General features: G+C 51.7%; 1 protein-coding gene across 2 annotated transcripts in view; it reads left to right on the plus strand.

Annotated features, from left to right (window-relative positions):
- The window catches only part of TMEM201 (transmembrane protein 201), a 48,167-nt gene that overhangs the window by 9,447 nt on the left and 20,806 nt on the right, over nt 1-17,914 (plus strand). For both annotated transcript variants that reach the window (XM_044996219.1, XM_044996218.1), the window contains exons 2-6: nt 2,062-2,182; nt 2,844-3,038; nt 8,015-8,191; nt 9,009-9,394; nt 10,119-10,322. In XM_044996219.1, coding sequence (XP_044852154.1) covers nt 2,062-2,182; nt 2,844-3,038; nt 8,015-8,191; nt 9,009-9,394; nt 10,119-10,322 — 1,083 coding nt within the window. The remainder of the gene's footprint in view (nt 1-2,061; nt 2,183-2,843; nt 3,039-8,014; nt 8,192-9,008; nt 9,395-10,118; nt 10,323-17,914) is intronic.

Here is a 17,914-nt window from a genome sequence, read left to right on the forward strand (position 1 = left end):
GCAATTTTGGGGGCACCTTTCATAAAAAAAAAAATTGCAATACTATAGAATACTATATTCTCGTGGGGCAAATTGCCTCACTCTTCTTCCCCCCCCCCCCCCCCCCCCCCGGGCGGCCTTGCCACTGGGCACCAGGACAGAAGTCTTATTGGTAAAATACCGAAAAGGAAAGAGATTGGAGGCTGAGAGCAGATTCCACACAGCAGAAGGACGGGAAGTTTCTCATAGCAGCTGGAGCTCCTGTGGGTTTTTTTTGCATGCCCTGCTGCTGCAGACGTATTGGACAAGCGTCAAAGGAGAACTCCACCCCTCTGCCTCCCTGGGTACAGATTGACCCTGTGGGATAAAATAAGACTCCAAACACAAGTGTTTACTGCAGTGCGCCATGGGGAGCTCTTCCCAAGGCGCTGTCCATTGGTGACATTGCCATTGGGTGGCATAACTAGAGACTGCTATTCTTGATTGGGTACCAGCTGGCCCTGTCACTCTAGACAGCTGTTGTACACAGTCGCTGATTGGCTGTTGGCTTGAACAGCTGTCCCTGTGCTCCTAGACCTGGTTGGCTGACTTTAATAAACCCAAACAGATTAACTCTGTGCTTTGAACTACAGTGAAACTTGTTTCTTGGCTCTGTTCCTGGTTGAAGACCAAATCAGCGAGATTTACCCGAGAGATCCTAGAGATCCAAATATGGAGACTTTAAGCAAAGCCTTTGTTGTGGTCTTCTCCAGTCAGGCCGCATCATGAAGGAGGCTAAACTTGTTGAGATTCCTATTTTATCAAGATTGTTCTAAAATAGGGGGACTGGAAGGCTCAAGGGATTGGGGTTGCAGAACCTGTCCTCTCGAGGCTGATGGTTCAAACCCAGGCACAGAAAGATGGGGATTGGAAGTTGTTTCCTTCTGACAATCATTGGTTACGTGACAGTCTAGTTCCCAGTGGGCAGGAATCCATATCTCAAAAATCTCACTACTGCATTTTTATTGGCAGAGAGACCACAAGTTGAATGGGGCACAGAGAATTAACTCCTCTCTTGCCTCTAAAGGAGACGCTGACAAAGGAGTGTTGACAAAGGCAGGCCCCCTGCCCAGTGCTTTAGATCTGTCTTGTGGGTGGATAATTTTAGTCTCCAGCGCTGCCAATCTAGCACCTTGCCTGACAGTCTAATTAGCTGTTCCCTGTTTATAACGATGAATTCCTTGCTGTAGCCCTCTGCTTGCACAGTGACAGTAGACCAGTCAGTTTCGTTCTGCTTAGTCTCTCTGATTCTCATGCACCAGCCCAGTGTAGTGGGTTTGGATTGGTAAATAGTTGGCTTTTGAGCAAAAATTGCCTTCTCCGACTTTTGTTTTAAGATCATGGGAACACTGCGTAGGAAATAGAAAAGACCTATTAACCCTTCAGTCCTCCTGGCCCATCCATTTGCCTAGTGCTGTGTAAAAAGCTTCCGTTTACAATGGCTGAACTTTGGGCGAAATCTGATCTACCCGTGTCCCTTTAACGTGAGGTGCGCTGAGCAGTTTGGGCACACAGCGATTATCAGCTAGCCTCTCGTATTTCTGCTGTCCCCACATGTGACCCGATAGAATGTGATGGTCACAGCAGCTTCCAATATCACCCAAGCTTCCCTTTCCCGTGGAAACTGGAGCACAGATGCGAACGTGTGCCAGGACTCTGTAGCCGAGGCAGATACTGTCATGCACCCTCCAGTTGCATTGATGCTAGCCACACTGGGGATGGCGCATGAGAGGCAGTTCTGAGCGGTATTCCAGGCAAAGACGTTGGTACTTCCCTTGTGCAAACACCAGTGATGCTAGCCAGGACAGTGCTGGAGTTGCCTTTACTCATCTATCAAGTCTTCTGCCCCCTCCTAAGAAGGATCATTCAAATCCTGATGTTACTTTGATGCTGCATGGGGTGGGGAAAGTTGGTTACTAGTCTCAGACTCGTACGTAAAACACACCTCTACTTTCCCATTTGAGCAAATAGGCTGCTGCCCTGTTTCCTTCTAGCTCGCTGGCCCAATTCAGTTTGACACCCTTTTGTTTCTGTTTCTAACAGGAAGAAGCCCACACACATGACTGTGAACTGCTGGTTCTGTAACCAGGACACGGTGGTGCCATACGGGAATCGCAACTGCTGGGACTGTCCCTACTGTGAACAATACAATGGCTTCCAAGAGGTACCGGAGGGGCTGCTTGTCCAGAAGGCTGCTGGGAGGGGCTGTGTGCTGTAGGAGCAGCAATTGCAGGGAAATCCCGGCTCAGTCCCTTATGACAAAGCGTACTCAGTGCAGATGAAATCTGCAGGGATTGATTGCTGCCCGCCAATCCGGCACGTAGTGTGAACAAGCCTGGAGACTCGTCTTCTGGATTGAACCTCGTCGTTTGCCAGCTGGGGGTTGGTGGATGCTGGGCTGCTATAGACTGGAGGGTGGAGAGGTGCTGGGCTAATACGTTTGTCACAGGATATGCAGTGGCATTTGCAGAGCGATCTTTGTGCGGGCATGGGTGCTTGGTAACCTTGAGCTGCTTATGGATGTTTTTGATACGGCCCTTCTGTCCCCTGCTGCCGCTCCTGGGCATTTAGTGAAATGTGGGGTACGGTGCTGATTTTTCACCCCTGAGTGGCGTGTACACTACACAATCCATGGCCCAGGAGCATGCACGAATCCCTGCAGCATGGCCTGTAAAATAGCTGGGAGTGGCGTACAGAACAGGGGGAAGAGCAATGGGTCTTACTCTGGTTTTATTTCTTCCTTGTCGTATGGGGCAGGGCACTGACAGTGGAACTCCTGCAGAGGGTGGACTCATGAGCTCATGCTTTTCTTTGCTGCTTGGCAGAACGGAGACTACAACAAGCCCATTCCTGCCCAGTACATGGAGCACCTAAACCATGTCGTGTCAGGTGCCACCACCTTTTGTGATCCCACCAAGCCACAGCAGTGGGTGAGCAGCCAGATCTTGCTGTGCAAGAAATGCAACAACCATCAGACCATGAAGATCAAGCAGCTGGCATCCTTTGCACCCAGGGAGGAGGTAGGTGCTGGCTTGGACAGACTCTCTCTCTATCCCGTTAGGGTAAAGATAACATCCAGGTGTGTCCAGGTCTACCCATGAGGGCATCTTATGTTCCCACGCTGTTGCATTGGAGGAACAACAGCCTTTGATCCTGAACTACCGTTTCAATAAGCTCTGGGCAATTGTAAGATGATTGAACTACCAAGACCCTTTCTGTCTGCCCCCACAGCCCCCTCCTGTGTCTCCAGAGAGTGATGTGTGCCTTGGAGCTGGAGGGAAAATCTGTTGATTTGATCCCTGAGCGCGGCATTCAGCAATTCCACTGGAGCAGCCTCCAAGTTTCCCTCCTGCTGTCCCTGCCCTGGATTCCTCCATGGATTGCATCTTCCAGACAGCAGGGCTGTTTCTTGTCTCCTCCCCGCCCTGCAGGTAGCTCATCCCCTGCTCATTCTAACTGTGAGCGGTGTCTGTGTGTCAAGTGCCTGCCCCAGTTATCTGGGAGGCCATGGCAACTGCATGATGATGCAGACAGGGAATTACTCTGTCCCACCTACACAAAGAGCTTTTTGTCCAGAGCCTTAAGAAAACAAAGTGCTCTGAGCTGATGGCAGAATCCTGGATGAACTCTGAGCAAGGAGCCCCTGGGGTAGTGCAACCCCCGGAGTCTGTCTTGGGGAGGAATTTCCCCGATGTTAAACTCAGCCCCACTTCATATCTTCACCTCCCTTATTATTCAGAGTCCAGACTGTTGGGTGTCCGTTTCGTGGAGTATTGTCCTGTTCGGTTTGAAATGAGGCAAGCCAGGATACTTCTATCACTTCCCTATGGAAACTGTGCCACAGCCTGGAACAGTGGTTCTAAACCTTTCCCGGACCAGAACCCCACTGACCCAATTAGCAATATGGGATGGGCAGTGTGTTTGCAACCCCGAGGCCTAATAGATTTAATTGTTTACGCAGGTGGTGGGTGGGGGGGTGTTCTTTATTTTCCCCCCCCAGTCTTCAGCCAGAGTCTCTGAATTTTAGCCCATATACCCCCGTTGGTTAGGTCAGTTCCTCTCCCTTCTCAGCACATGTTACTGGGCTGGTTATGTCTCTCCCCTCACCCTTAGCTATCACTTAGCCAAACGGTTTTTGTAGTCTTCTTTTAATCTTCCCTTGAGTGAATCCCTCCAGCCTTCCAATTATTTCTGCAGCTCTTTGAACTCCCTCCCTTTAATACTTTGCATGAGTAGCCTTTTGTGTAAGGCTTTACAAATGACAGCAGGCCCCAGGAGGTTGGTAATGGGGGGAGAGGGATTCTTCGCTCAGCTGGAGGGTGGAATGCTGCATCCAGTGCTGCACAGCGACATTGTGCAAACAGTTCAGGAGCGGGAGTGAAGAAGACTCTCCATTGTGATTTGGAATTGGCGAGGGGGATTGTAGATGGGAAGAATTGAATTAGCGGGGTTAGAATATGGCCAGGAAACTGGAGCCACCTCCCCCTAACCTTGCAACGGTTGCTGTGGGATCGCTAGCGTAGTTAGGACTTTAACGTTTAGTTCAACCTGCCAAACAACACCATGTCAGTCACAGAGGGAAGGGCACCACCTACTGAACAGCCAACATAACTTCTTGCCAATAGGCTGGGTTTCCTTGGGAGGTTTTCCCATCTAGATACTGGCCGGACCTCGCCCTGCTTAAATTTGTGGGATGTGATGGGCAGAACAACACAGTGGTAGTTCTCAAGCGCACTGTCCTTTTCTACAGGGCCTCAGCTGAGCTGCTCTGATCCTGCTACTGAGGTTAAAAAGAACAGTGCAGTCCAGCTGACCTTTCTCCTGGGAGTAGTAGGTTCATCTTCGTGCCTGCGTGGGACAATGAGGCTGCAGCCCTTGCAGCTCTAGGAAGCTCTGCTGCTGATTGACATCAGTGCTGTCTACCCAGTGGAGCGTGGGGGAGGCATGGTCAGCTCTGGTGTGAGCTTCTCCCCCACAGCTTCTTATTTTAACACTGTTCCTGCAAAGTATCTAGGGCAGTAGGCCTCATTCTGTTCCATGCAATGGGCCCCCTGGGTTGCAACCCCAGGATCTAGTGGGTTAGTTTTACTCCATAGGCTTTTTCTTATCCAATCTATTCCATGTGATTGGAACCTGCTTAATCAGGATGTCTCCCGGGGCGCAGGTTTGAACCCATGGATTGTGATTAATGAGGATGCCTTCTGGCAGTTTCATGGTGTTTGAGTTTCTCTTGTCTCTGTCTCATGCAGATTCTGTGCTCTTGCTCCTGAAACAGCAGTTTTCGCTTCCTCTGTGGTTGATTCACCTCTGCCTGACAGTTTGCTGGTTCCACACTGGCTAGACATGTGGGGTCAGCATATAAACTGCTGGCTCAGTCTTTATTCCTGTGCAAGCCTGCAAAGAGGGGCTGTGCAGTAATGTGACGGGCCCGCTGCAGCTGAACAGCTCCTCAGAGTGTCTCTTGATGGGAGCCCAAAGCATCTCACTCCAGACGGTTGTGACCCCGGCGATAATGCATGGGAGTTCCATGGCGTTTTTTCATCCAGCCGTTACAAATTGCTTTACAAAGGCCATGGAGGTATCGTTCTCGCCTGTCTCTTAGACAGAGAGGTGAAGTGACTCGCCTGAGGCCGAGTAGCATGTTAGTGGCAGAGGCAGGGAGAGAATGTGGGCTTCCTGGCTGCCCTTCTGGACGGTGCTGCCTTCTGTAGAGATGCCTGGTCACATAGCCCTCCCAAGAGCTTTGTCAGTGTAGTAACATTGTGAGCTGCAGAGCTCTCTTGTGCCCTCTAGCCTGATGCTCAAATCCTCAAGACCTCCCACAGTTCATGCCTGTGAGATGACTCTTCCAGAACACTGTTCCTCTCCAGCTTAAGGAAGAGAGGCAGGGGCCGAAGGTGGCTGCCAAATTTCCAGCCCCATCCCTTGGGTTCCCACGCCTGCAGAGCGCTCTCATGTTATGTAATTCTAGCTATGTGCCAGCAGAGGGAGCCCTTGGCACAGCGCTCCAGCGAGCAGGCCCTCCACGGCCAGGGAGATGCACCTTGCCCCCTGGATAAAGTTACCTGTGTCCGGCACAGTAATAAACACCTGCTCTGACCTGACTGAGCAGTAAACGGCAGCACTTGGCAACCTGTCGGCGGTGCAAACAAGAAGCATTAAACCTTCCACACAGCCTCATCCTGGCCATGGGCCATTTGCAGTGAAGTCTGCAGGGTGCTTCATGCACCTGGGTTTGAAGTGCTTGGGCAGCTGTGCCGGGGACGAAGCCATCAAATAGGGGTAGGGAGGAATCTGGCATGTTTCCCATCTTTGCTGAAGACGTTCAAGAGACAGAACTTTGGGGAGCGTTTTCGGAGCCGAGAGCTGCCCTGTCCCTGGACTGTGGCTCACTTGTGAATGTGGTGAAGTGCGAACAGGAAACAAAGTAATAATAGCATTGTCCCCTTCACAGTCACCACACCCCCCATTACTGTGGGCCACGGTAAGAGGAGTAGCTAGCCCAAAAACCGACTTTCCTATACAGCTTTGTGGCTTCCTTCCCAGTGTCTTGCAACTGCTGTTGCAAAGGTGCCCATCTCCCCTGGACAAATCCCAGGGCCATCGCGAACCTCGGTCTGACTTGCTGTTTGACATGGAGCAAGTCGCTTTGCCTTTGACCCCTATCCTCCCCCCCAGCCCTCCCAAAAATGACCTGCACACAGAGGTGACCCTCCTGCCTGGATTTTTCCTCCCAGTAAAGGGAGTGCTCGGCAGCCTCCATGCAAAGTCGCACCCTCCCATCCTCGAGATCTCTCTGCAGGTCCGTGCTGGGAGTGGGGACAGATCAGGGGGGTGATGAGAGGAAGGACGGGCTGGGGTGGGCATGTTTTCCTGCCGGAGTTCAGTCAGGACAGCCTGGGTCTGTTCTGTTTTCCGAGGCGCTGTTGCTCCTGGGGCCCTGTGGGCAGCGGTGCCCATGTTGGGAGCTGTCCCTCTGGCTGCTCAGACCCAAGCCAGCAGAACATCCGTGTGACGCTCCCCTTGAGTGCTGGAGCTGCGGCTCTGAGGCTCTTGGGCTGCGGTGTTGGGGGCCCTGATCTTGCGGTGTTCAGGGCCACCTGTGTTTCATCATAGCTGTGAAGCAGGAATTCCGAGCTGCACAGGGTAAAAGGAGTGGGGCTGGTAGACAGCCCTGGGGAATGGAGGCCCCGTTTGTTCTCGGGGCGGGGTAAGATTTCTCCCACGCTGCCCCGCACCTGAGCTGCTGCTGAGCTGTAGGGTTGAGATAGGATCCCAGCCTGCAAGTCTCAATAAAGCATGTGGGCAGGGGAGGGGCTGGCCCACCCTGGCTCCCCTCTGGTGAAACAGGACCCAAGCTTGGGAGAAAACTGACCTTCCATTGCCACGGCTGGGGCAGGGAGCCCAGAACAGCCTGGGAGTGGAGATGGTGTTGAAAGAGCCCTGGGACCTGCCATGATGAGCGACGTCTCCGCTCCAGTGACAGTGATAAATGCGCCCTTCGCACAGGCTGTTTTGACAACCATTGATGATGATTTATTGCACTGATCTGAGCTGGGGGTTTGCGCCGGTAGCTACTGCTGAACCTAGGCCAGAAGGGGAAGCAGCTTGTCTGGCTGCCTTGCCTTGGCTGAGTGGAAATCTCTGCGGGCAGGTACCAGCTGGGGCCCCTGTTTACAGGTATGGGACACCTCTCCCCCTAGGTGTGGCCCTTAGCTGATGAAATCAGCAAGCTGATGGCATTCCATATCCCATAAACCACCAAAGGCTGCTGTGCCTTGGTGCTGTCTGTCTCTCCCAGGCTGTGGGGGGCTGAGAGGCATTTCCCACGGGCTAGCTGGGTGGCTTGATCCCAGCTGAGTTACAATTCCGGGCTGGTACCCGGATGCTCAGTAGCATGGAGAACGGGATCTGTGCATTGGTGGAAGAGCGATGGTGCCCTCTGTTGACCACTGGGGTTCGGTGCCTCTGATCTGCTTCCCTGTTCTCTCCCAAGGGTAAATACGACGAGGAGATCGAGGTATATAAGCACCACTTGGAGCAGACCTACAAGCTGTGCCGCCCATGCCAGGCTGCTGTGGAATATTACATTAAGCACCAGAACCGGCAGCTCCGGGCGCTGCTGCTGAGCCACCACTTCAAACGCCGGGAGACCGACAAGCCCTATATGCAGGTACGTGGCTGCGGGTGGCAGGGTGAGTGGTGAGGAGAGCAGTGCAGTGAACCCTGCACGTCGGCATCAGCCCCAGGAGCGGGGCTGGAAATGCATGTGTCTGCTCGGGTAGCTCTGAGGGGTTCAGCTTTCAAGCTGAGTGGGATGATGGGATCACATTTGTCTTAAGCTGGGCACCAGGCTAACCTCTGGTCTTGGGCTGAATTTGATGTTGCAGCTGTAAATAAATCAAGAGGGGTGAATAATGGTGAGTCCTTTGTGATCACAGTCCCCTGCCAGCTTGTCTGTCCCGCTGATGATGCCCTAAATGTCTGCCCAGATCTGTCTCAGTATAATTCTCCCTCTTGGGCCCTGATGAGCTGGTCTCTAACGTTTGGCATTGGGTTTGTGCCAGGCTGGGAGATTGCAACACCCCTCACTGTGCGTCGCTTGCATCTTACTGGGATGATGTGTGGGGAACCATCCAACTGGAGGGAAGGAGGGAAGGGTGGAAAGAACCAACTTGCCCTGCCACATGGAAACCATGATGTGTAGGGAAGCAAGTGTGGGGCTGAGCAAGGGGCGGGAGTGATAACTTGAGGGATCGGCCCTTCTCCTACAATCCCCTGCGATTCCCCCGCCCCAGCTGCAGTGCTGATACCCCTCTCTGTAGCCCCTTATTATTCCAGTCCTGTGCAGGGGCTCGCGGTTAGGCCAAGTTGCTCAGTAGGTCGATATAACGTAGAAATGTTTAGTTGGCACCAGTCTGAGGATCCTCCCCCGCCCCCCTCCACTTATTTTGCTTGTGACCAGAGATATTTCTCCTTCTTCTTTGCAGAGCTTTTGCTCATCCTCTTCCTCCATGAGCACCCCGACTCAGGTGATAATTCTGCGGTTCCTGACCTTCCTCAGCTGTGTGTTCCTTGTCCTGATGGCCTCATATGGGTCAGGCGACCCCTTCTCACTCAAAGGCGCGGCCTCTGCTCCTATGGAATCTGGCCCCACTGCCATCAGGAATGGGACTGGTGCAAGCCCCGCAGCGGCCTCAGAGAATCGCACTCTCCTGGGAGTTGCAGGCTGGTGGGAGCTGCTCCACCTGCTGCCGGAGCAAACGGTGAAGAACTTGAGTGTCGCTTGGACCTACGGGAGGAACCATCAGATTGCAGTCGTCGTCCTCGGGCTGGCCACCTGCCTGTTAGCCATGCTCCTGGCCGGACGGATCAGGTGGGTCTCCTGTCTGCTTTCTGTGTCCATCTGGGGGCTTGTCGAGATCCTGATGTGGGGGCTGATTCTCTGCACTCTCTCAGCAGGGGGCTCTGGTTTTGTTCTGCCCTCTTGATCCTTGGCTCAGCACAGGGCTGGAAATGCAGCAATTGGCAGCACTGGCCTCCTGTCCCCTTGCGGTGCTCACAAGCCATCCCCCAAGCCAGTTGAACTGGGAGACCTGGGTTCTAGTTCTGCCTCTGTCTAGGGCACTGAGTGAGCCTCTCTATGCCTAGAGTGATGCCTACCCGCATGTCGGATTAAAAGGCCTGTGTATGTTATGAGTGGTGGTGGCCTCCCATTCAGTGCTCAGGTTGTGGGAGAGGATTCTTGGGATGCTATTGAGATTGCAAAGGACTCTCTGAAAGATCTAGATTGTGGGCGAGGGGGGAAGGTCTTAGATAATCCCAATATAACCGTGGCCTGAATTACCAAGGATGGACGAATCTCTTCGTTGTACTGCAGTCTAATGAATGGAGCAGTAGCTTATCAGGGCAGGTGGGGGGCCCTGCAGATGACAGTTTATTAGGAGGTGGCCTATAACCTGCTTCAGCCTGTTCATCCCAGGCTGCCACCTACTTCGCCCCCTCAGCGCCTCCCTCCGGGGCCGTGCCTGGCTTGGCTCTGGGTGGCTGGTTTGTAGGCGTGTTGCTCTGACGCGCAGCCTCGTTTTTTGGCATTCCAGGCTGCGGAGAATCGATGCCTTCGCCTCGGTCCTGTGGCTCCTGGTGATGGGTTTGCACTTGGCTGAAAAGTACCTGAAGGCGGACACACCCAGCTGGCTGGACACGGCCAAATTCGGCACCACATCCCTGTGCTGCCTGGTGGGCTTCACCGCAGCAGTGGCCACACGAAAGTCAACGGGCCAACGGAGATACCGGCCCCGAAGGTCAGAGCCAGAGCAGTGACCCTGGGGGAAGGAGGAAAAAAGCCGTGCGAACTCTGTGCGACTGGTGCTTCTCTCTTCTCTTTATTTCCCCCTCTTTTTTTTTTCTTTCTATTTTTTCCCCTAGAAGCGCAGTGAAGACTTTTCCTCCTCTTTCCACTCTCGCTTCCCACCAAGCCAGCTGCTCATAGCGTTTCTGCCGCCTCCGTTAGCCAAGGAAGCCGCTTCTGCCGCCTCCATTCTCCCTCCTCCTGAAACCTCCGCCAGTGGTGCAAACACCAACCCCTGCGAAACCCCAGAGCCAAATCTTCCACCAGCTGCTTCACAGACTGCTCCATAAATGCAGCCTCATCCCCATTCTGCTCCTCCAGCCAAAGAGATTCTGGCTGCTTCTGTCCTTCCGGCTCCGCTCACTGCGTGTCCATCCCTAGCTAGTCATGGAGGGATACTCTGCCCTGAGTCTCCCAAGGGCTATGCCACGTTATCTCATAATGGTGCTGATCATTTTTAGTTTACACTGATGGGAATGCACTCCTGGATTCATTTTAACCTCTCTGTACTCGCACTGCATGGCTGATCCTTAATGGGGAGGGGGATGAGACACGCTTGTTAAATAACCTGCTTCCACTCACCCTCCATTGTGTAGCCTCACCTAACCGCATGTCCTTTTGCTGTGCTCTGGCTTCTACTCTGAACAGGAAGAGCCCCTTGGGTGCTTTTTTTACTGGAACTATTAATAACTTGAAAACAGAGGTGCTTTTAAAGGTTATTTAACTCAGGGTATCTTGACTGGTGCAAAATCTTCAGCTGTTTAAAAATTGTATCTCCAAATTTCTGGGGGTTTTTTTGGGGGGGGGTTGTAAAGAAGATCTAAATGGAAGCACAATTTTTATTTATTCATTAAAGAGTTCTCCTCTGCTCCTGTAGCCTTAGCAGTGGAGGAGGACATGCTAGGCCACAAATCACAACTAGGAGGCGCTGTGCGGTACAGTCAGTCTTCCAGCATACATAACCATAAGCCTTACTCCGTTCAGTGTCTTCTTTTGTATTCAAGACATCTGCGTTCAGGGCATCTGCTGGGAGGAAGTGCCAGAGAGGTGGAATCCAGGGGGATGGTTACTAATTCAATGGGACTGCATGAAAACAGATCTGGATTAGCTGGTGTTACCTAAAGGAAAGTGCTTAGGTTTTTTGGAGTTTTGGGAGGTGGGGGAAGGGTTAACCATGCCAAAAAAACAAGCCCATGAAATGTCATCTGCTGCATTCTTTCCAGTAGGGTCACAATGAAATCTTGAGAACCAAATGCTGAGGGGCGTTGGGGAAGGGAGGATCTTTCTCTTGGCCGAGTGTTTCGAGGAGGAACAATTTGGGCACCCACCACAGGTTAGATGGTCTGGTCTGGGTTCCCCTGCATTTGGTTATGTAGGACACAGACCTTGCAGGAAAAGGTGGGTTCTAAAAGGGAAACTGCAACATTACCTAAGATTCTACTTACTTACTTACTTTTGCATTATATTTATGTAACCACGCAGGGAGCTGCCATCCTGACAGTAGATTAAATGGTCTTCTGCTTTACCATGTGTGTGTTTGCTGAGCTATCTCCCCTGTTGTACTCTCAATCAGAATGGAGCTCCTGCTAGAAAGAATCTGCATTTCCCACCGAGGAAGTCAGTGGTGCTACTCAGAGTGAGAGAAATGATGAAATATAAGGGAATATCTGAAAGCTAGAGCTTTTTTAAAACAATTTTTCATGTCTGTTTAACTTCACTGCAGTTCTGCTTGTAATCAATGTTCACCAAGACAGCAGAGTTGTAATGCTGAGCTGGTCTGATGAAATCTCCAGTAAGACCAAACCAAGTCCGCTGGCTGCTGCCTGGAATGTACAGCCATCCTCTTTCCTATAGAAACAGCAGTGCGGCTGTAACTTGGGCAGCTGTCACAGCAACTCCTGTAACCATGTTCGGCGCCTGTTCCAGGAAGCCCATGCACAGAGCCTGGCCATGTAGCTTTACCCTAAGATCTCTCTTGTTGAGAATTTTTGCTGGGCTCTTCAGGTAACTTTACTATCCAAATCCCTTCTCTGCCCTCGCACACACGCAACTTTGGTGCTCATAAAAGGTGCTGCTCTGGAGACTCAAGACCTACTTATCCACAGTAGCCCCAGCTTTTGCAAAGACAAGCTTCTCCCCACTCTGCCAGCCTTGCTCAACCCCGACCTATGGGGCACCTGCCAGGGTGAGGGCCTTGCTTTCTGTTAGTGGTTTGACTCTTAGGCTGTCTGAGATTGCCACGCAGGGCTTCAGTTGTCATGGGGGACACAATCCTTTACATTAAAGGGCTTATTTTTAAAAGCAAATGCTGCAAGGCATCGCGAGTGCTCCTGGCAGGGGAAGAAAGGAGTGAAGAAGCTTGTCCACAGCCATCTTGTGTCACCCCCTCAAGCCGGAGATTCCCAGAGACATGGGTGCTCCTTCTCCTTCCAAAATGGAATTGTAGCGGGAGGGAATTTGATCTGAGAAGCGGAACAAGCCACGTGTCTGCTGACATGTCCTTTTATGAATGTGGTACAGTCCCTAGTCTTTGACATGGACATCTAACGAAGTGGTCATTCCCAATTCGTGCCGTTCTTGGTCACTTACAGGCCAACTGGTTGCCTAATAAATCCTTGCAAATGCATCAGTAACTATAGCTGAATTGACCATCAGAACTGTCTTGGGTAAAATCATATAATAAATTAACTGGCAGTTGAACCAGATCTGACTCAGGTTCACTCCGTCCACAGCTAAGCTGCATAAAAATGCAAGTCCTGTTGAGCTGAGTATCAGTATTTTGCTTTTCCGTTTCCCTGCTTGGAAGTTTTTCAGTCTCCAGCAAAGTCTATATGGCGCGAGAGCCAAGTTTTCCCTCTGCTGTGTTGCTACCTTAGCTGGCTAGAGACCCACAGCCTCTGTCCTTGCCTTGCTGAAAGGTTCCTTCTAGCCTTGTGAACTTGTTCATTTCATGTTGTGAGGCCGCTTTGAACCAGAGGACTTTCCGGTTCTCAGATTTCCTCTTTAACGAGCTACCAAGGGAATAATCTCCCCTCTTCATTGCTAATGTCTATCATCTCGTGGCCACGTCTGGGTCTCTGACGACACCAGCAGGTTTTGGTAGGCTTGCCAGGTGTCCGTCTGTGAGCTCTTTGCATGAGCAGCATCACTTTTGCCGCAAGGCTCTGGCAGCTTTGCAAATGCACTTCTACTCATCTGTCCTCTAAAGCTTCTTGTGTTCAACTCAGACTTCTGTTCTTAAGCCCACAGCAGTCTCCAGTTATACAGGCACCTAAAGGAGGTTGCTCTGGCACTCTTGTCTCTAGCTGTCTGCAGCTTCCTGGTCATTTGCACCTGAATGCCTTGACCAAGGCTAGCGAATAATGGGTGCTCAGTGCCCAGACAAGCACATGGTACTGGCATTAAGATACTGTTGTTCATGGTGGGGGGGCGGGGGGGGTTGACTAAATGGGCAGTGCTGTGCATGGCCTGCCCTTTATCCCAGTAAGGTCTGTAGCTCAGGAGAGGCCGGTACAGTGGGTAGCCATCATGTGTGTGCAGAGGGGAACAGGGCAAGGGGGCGGAACCTTTTGAGATGAGTGCAGAACAAGGTGGTGAGTGAGGAAAGCACTGTAGCTTGCAGGGTAAAGAGCTAATCCCACCTGCTCATTTGCTGTGTCCCAGTTCCTTCTTCTCCTCCTCCACAGTAGACCAGGGCCCCTCCACCGGTGTGAGCAGGTGACCCCTTCTGGGTTTGCAGAGGGCTGGCAGGTCAAGGATCAGATGATTTGCCTGAGCGTGTTTCTGCCGGCTCGTCAGAGGCATGGTGCTGCACAGAGCATTGTGCTCAGGACAGTGGCCCGGCTAGGTTTCTCCTTGGAGTCAGTGAGCGCTTGGTATGGAATTGATCCCCTTGTGGTTTTGCCAGACACGCTGGCTGTGACTGCACAGCCGTTCCCAGTTCTTCACTCTAGGTTGCTTGTCCCTCTCTGGCATCCCGGTGTAACCACAGGGTGCGCTGTGCATGGCAGACGTGTGGCTGTCCAAAGGGTGCTGGCCCAGGGTCAGGTGGCAGCATGGGTGCTGGGGAAAGGCTGTGACGTGGGGACCCTCGTGCTAAGGGAACGCATCAAATCCATTCCAGGAAAGAGGGCTGTGAGCTCTTGCCAGCCCATCCAGTTCAAGAGCTAATGAAGTCCTTGTGGGAGTTCACGCTGGCCCCATGTGAGCTGAAAGGCTCCATGGCTAATGATACACCAAGTACCTGCTGGGATGGAGCTTGTTCGCTCAAACAAGATGAGTCTTACCTGTTTTGAGCCCATCCCAGGATTGCAATGCCAATCAAACCTATTGCTGAGCCGTCAGCCGCAGCAGCTGATCCAGACCACTGCAGGGCAATGGCCTCCTCAGTGCTGCTGCAATCCGTATCGCGCTGCTGCTGCCGCTCTCTGAAGGGTGGAAGTTCTTTTGCCCACTTGTCCGTGCCTGTTCCCTTAGGGGAGTTGTCTTCTCCGGCGCTGCTTCGAGCGCCTCCTCTGTCCAGGAGCCTGCCACGCTGCCAGTGGGAGCAGGGAAAGTGGCTGAGGCTGTTCTGACCAGGGCAACAGCCCTATAGGTCTCACTCCAAGGAGCAGCCTGCCTGACTCCCCAGCTGGCAAGGAGATGCTCAAGCAGCAATCCTTTGAGAACTGTTTGGTGCCCAAAGGTTCGGTGGTGGTTTTCCAGCTGAGGTTTCACTTGGGCCTCGGTCACGTGGCAGGCTTCTTGCCCTCTCACTTCCCTTTGACAATGCCCTTGTTTCTAACTGTTTAGATGTGTCCTGCCTCTAGCCACTAGGTCTCTGGCACCTTTCTAAACACGGCCAGCAAGCTGGCGAAAGTTTCTTATGTCGTCCTGCATCCAGTGTGCTTGATCTCTAGCCGTGTTCTCTTTCCTCCGATACGCTGCTGTGGGGGTGGGTGAGGGTGCGGGGGAAGTTAGACACCAGGAAGCAGCCGAGACAATAATTGATCTTTAAACTGTGGATGGCCGGAATCCCTTGATCTGGATAGTCGGTTACAGCTAGCTGGCAAGCATGAACTCAAACTGGGGTTAATGACCCTAAGGCAGGGGGAGTGTGAAATATACATGCCCTGACAATTTAACTTCTTGGTGCATGGAGAGGTATTTTGGGTACCTGCTAAGCTGTACTGCTGAAGGGATAGAGAGCCCAGAGTGCTTTTAGCCAGATTTTTGGGATCCCTAAAAGGTTTCCAATCAAAACTTTCAAAGGCAAGACAAGCTTCTGGAAAATACTGGAAGCAGTTTTATTTTAGCCTTAGAGGCTGTCATCAAACACACTGTCATGTTACTTTCACACTTCTGGGTATCTTGGCAGGTGTGTGCTGCTGCATATGGCTAGAAATAATCAGTAATAACTTTTTTTTTTTAATGGAATTGCACAATGCAGTGAAATCAAACTGGCAGTGACTGACTCACTGGAAGACTCCAAATTAATCTGTCCTCCTTGTGCCGATCTTGCCTAACTCACTGTAGCTCGTAGGATGCTTGTTTCCATACGCAGGGTGATCCATACAGGGTGTATCAGTCGGGGTGGGTGGGTGGGTGGTTGGGTGTTTTTGTGCAGTTAGATCCGGGTGGAAGGCTCTCATCTCTTGTTGCAGCCTGACTGCTTGCAGATGCTTTGACTGTCTTTGGAACTGCAGTCACTAGAGCTAATAAACTACGACGCTGCCTTTTCATAGGGTCATTCTTGAAACGCCCAAGTCGTAATGCCATCTGGGCTGTTCACCACCATGGGCCAGACCAGGGATTAAGGTGCTTTGCTCCCCTAACCTTCCTGCTGTGTCTCCTCTCAGCTGGACTGTAGATCAGTCAGCAAGGAAGCTTGTGGTCTGTTTTATCAGCCACCAAAGCAGGGCTGTTGCCTGAAGATTCCCAGAGCCTTGCAGGCCTGTGCACACAAACGTGATCATGTGCCTGTACCCAGCAGTATAATTGTTCCCAAATTAAAAACCTCCTGCCCCAGGTGCTCTGTGCTTCTATCTGCCTCATTTTGGTGGCACGCCAGCAAACCCAAGTGCAGGATGCAAACTGGGGCAAGGAAGGACTCTGCCTTATTAGCGTGATGCTACGAACATGCCGGAGTAGTGGGTGGTGGGAAATAGTGGCTGTCTTTGTGCATCAGTCTAAACCTGGCCACCCTCTGACAAACTCTGCCTGTGAACTCTGCTCCTTCTATAGCCTCCCTTCCAAGGCTGAAGGAGGCAGCTGCTTGTCAGCAGGAACAATCGCTTCAGTGTTAGTGGACTGATAAGGGACAGAGACAGGCCTTTCCCTGAATACACTAACTTCTACAACACTAAATGGCTCTGCCTCAGCTGGGCTAGTGCTTCTGTCCTGTTACCTACCAACGGGGCTGACTGGGCCTGAGAGGATACTTGGATGGTGCTTTATATTTCCAAGGTGCTTGGCAGGGAAAGACGGAGCGCAAAGGATTTGCAGCAGGGAAGACGCACCCAGCTGCTGCTCCTCTCCTTCCGAAACCTGCTTTGAGTCTTTGCATGTTAATTGACCTCCTTGCAGTTTTTACTTCAGCATATTTATATCCCAACTTTCCCTTGCTATTAACCTTTCCTTCCCCTCCCTGGTACAAGTCTATGGGGTGCATGAGCTGGGTGTGCCAGATGGATGGGGGAAGGAGGGAAATGTAACCTTTTTTTTGTTGCAGTGTTTTGTTTTAATGTGTGCTCTTCTTATTTTAAAGCAAGCTGAAATTGTGTGATGCTAATAATCATGTTAGACGCTGCAGCAGATATATATGTGGCTGTAATGTAGCGGAATTATTTATGCTTTTATTCTAAAACATTATATTAATATAATAGCTGGTGCCATTGCTCCAGCTTGTTTGACTGTCTATGAAATGGGGGTGGGGATTGGCTTAAGAGCTGCTTGTGACCAGCATCCCGCGTGCGCACAGCTGGGGTGAAACGTGCAGCTTAATGCTTGAGGCTTTCCTAGTAGTAGTGGATGTTCTCCAAAGGGACAGTATTCAGTTCTGAAGAGCAGCAATGAGAAGGTGTGCGATGGAGAAGTCACCTGCGCCCTCCCCAAAGGGGTCATTCACTACACCTAACGCACACGCGTTAAAACATCCAGTGCTGCTGGTCAGGTGGGAAGCCAAAACTCTCAGTGCTGAATGTGAGTGCTCAGGAAGGGTAGTGAATGAGTATGGGGCAGGCGGTTTTCTGGCCATGCTCCATCTCCCCTCGTCCCCTAAAAGAGGATGACTTCAGGGAGAGCGGAATCCTTGTAGGTGGACCTTGATGGGACGTAAAATGTGTAGGGATCACTTATGCCGGGGTAGATGGAGCCTGAAAGCTGACTGTATATGGCTCTTTCCAGTGGGCAGAGCAGGCATATGTGGAAAAAGCAGATTATCTGGCCTTGACTGCATGTTGCCTTGTTTTTTTTCCCACTCCGTGCTAGTCCAGTTACTGGAGTAGGTCCACACTGGCACATGCTAACACTGACTGCTCCTATCTCCCTCTCTGCCCTGGGGTTGAC

Source organism: Mauremys mutica, chromosome 21 (assembly GCF_020497125.1).
Source record: "Mauremys mutica isolate MM-2020 ecotype Southern chromosome 21, ASM2049712v1, whole genome shotgun sequence".
Taxonomy (NCBI): domain Eukaryota; kingdom Metazoa; phylum Chordata; order Testudines; family Geoemydidae; genus Mauremys; species Mauremys mutica.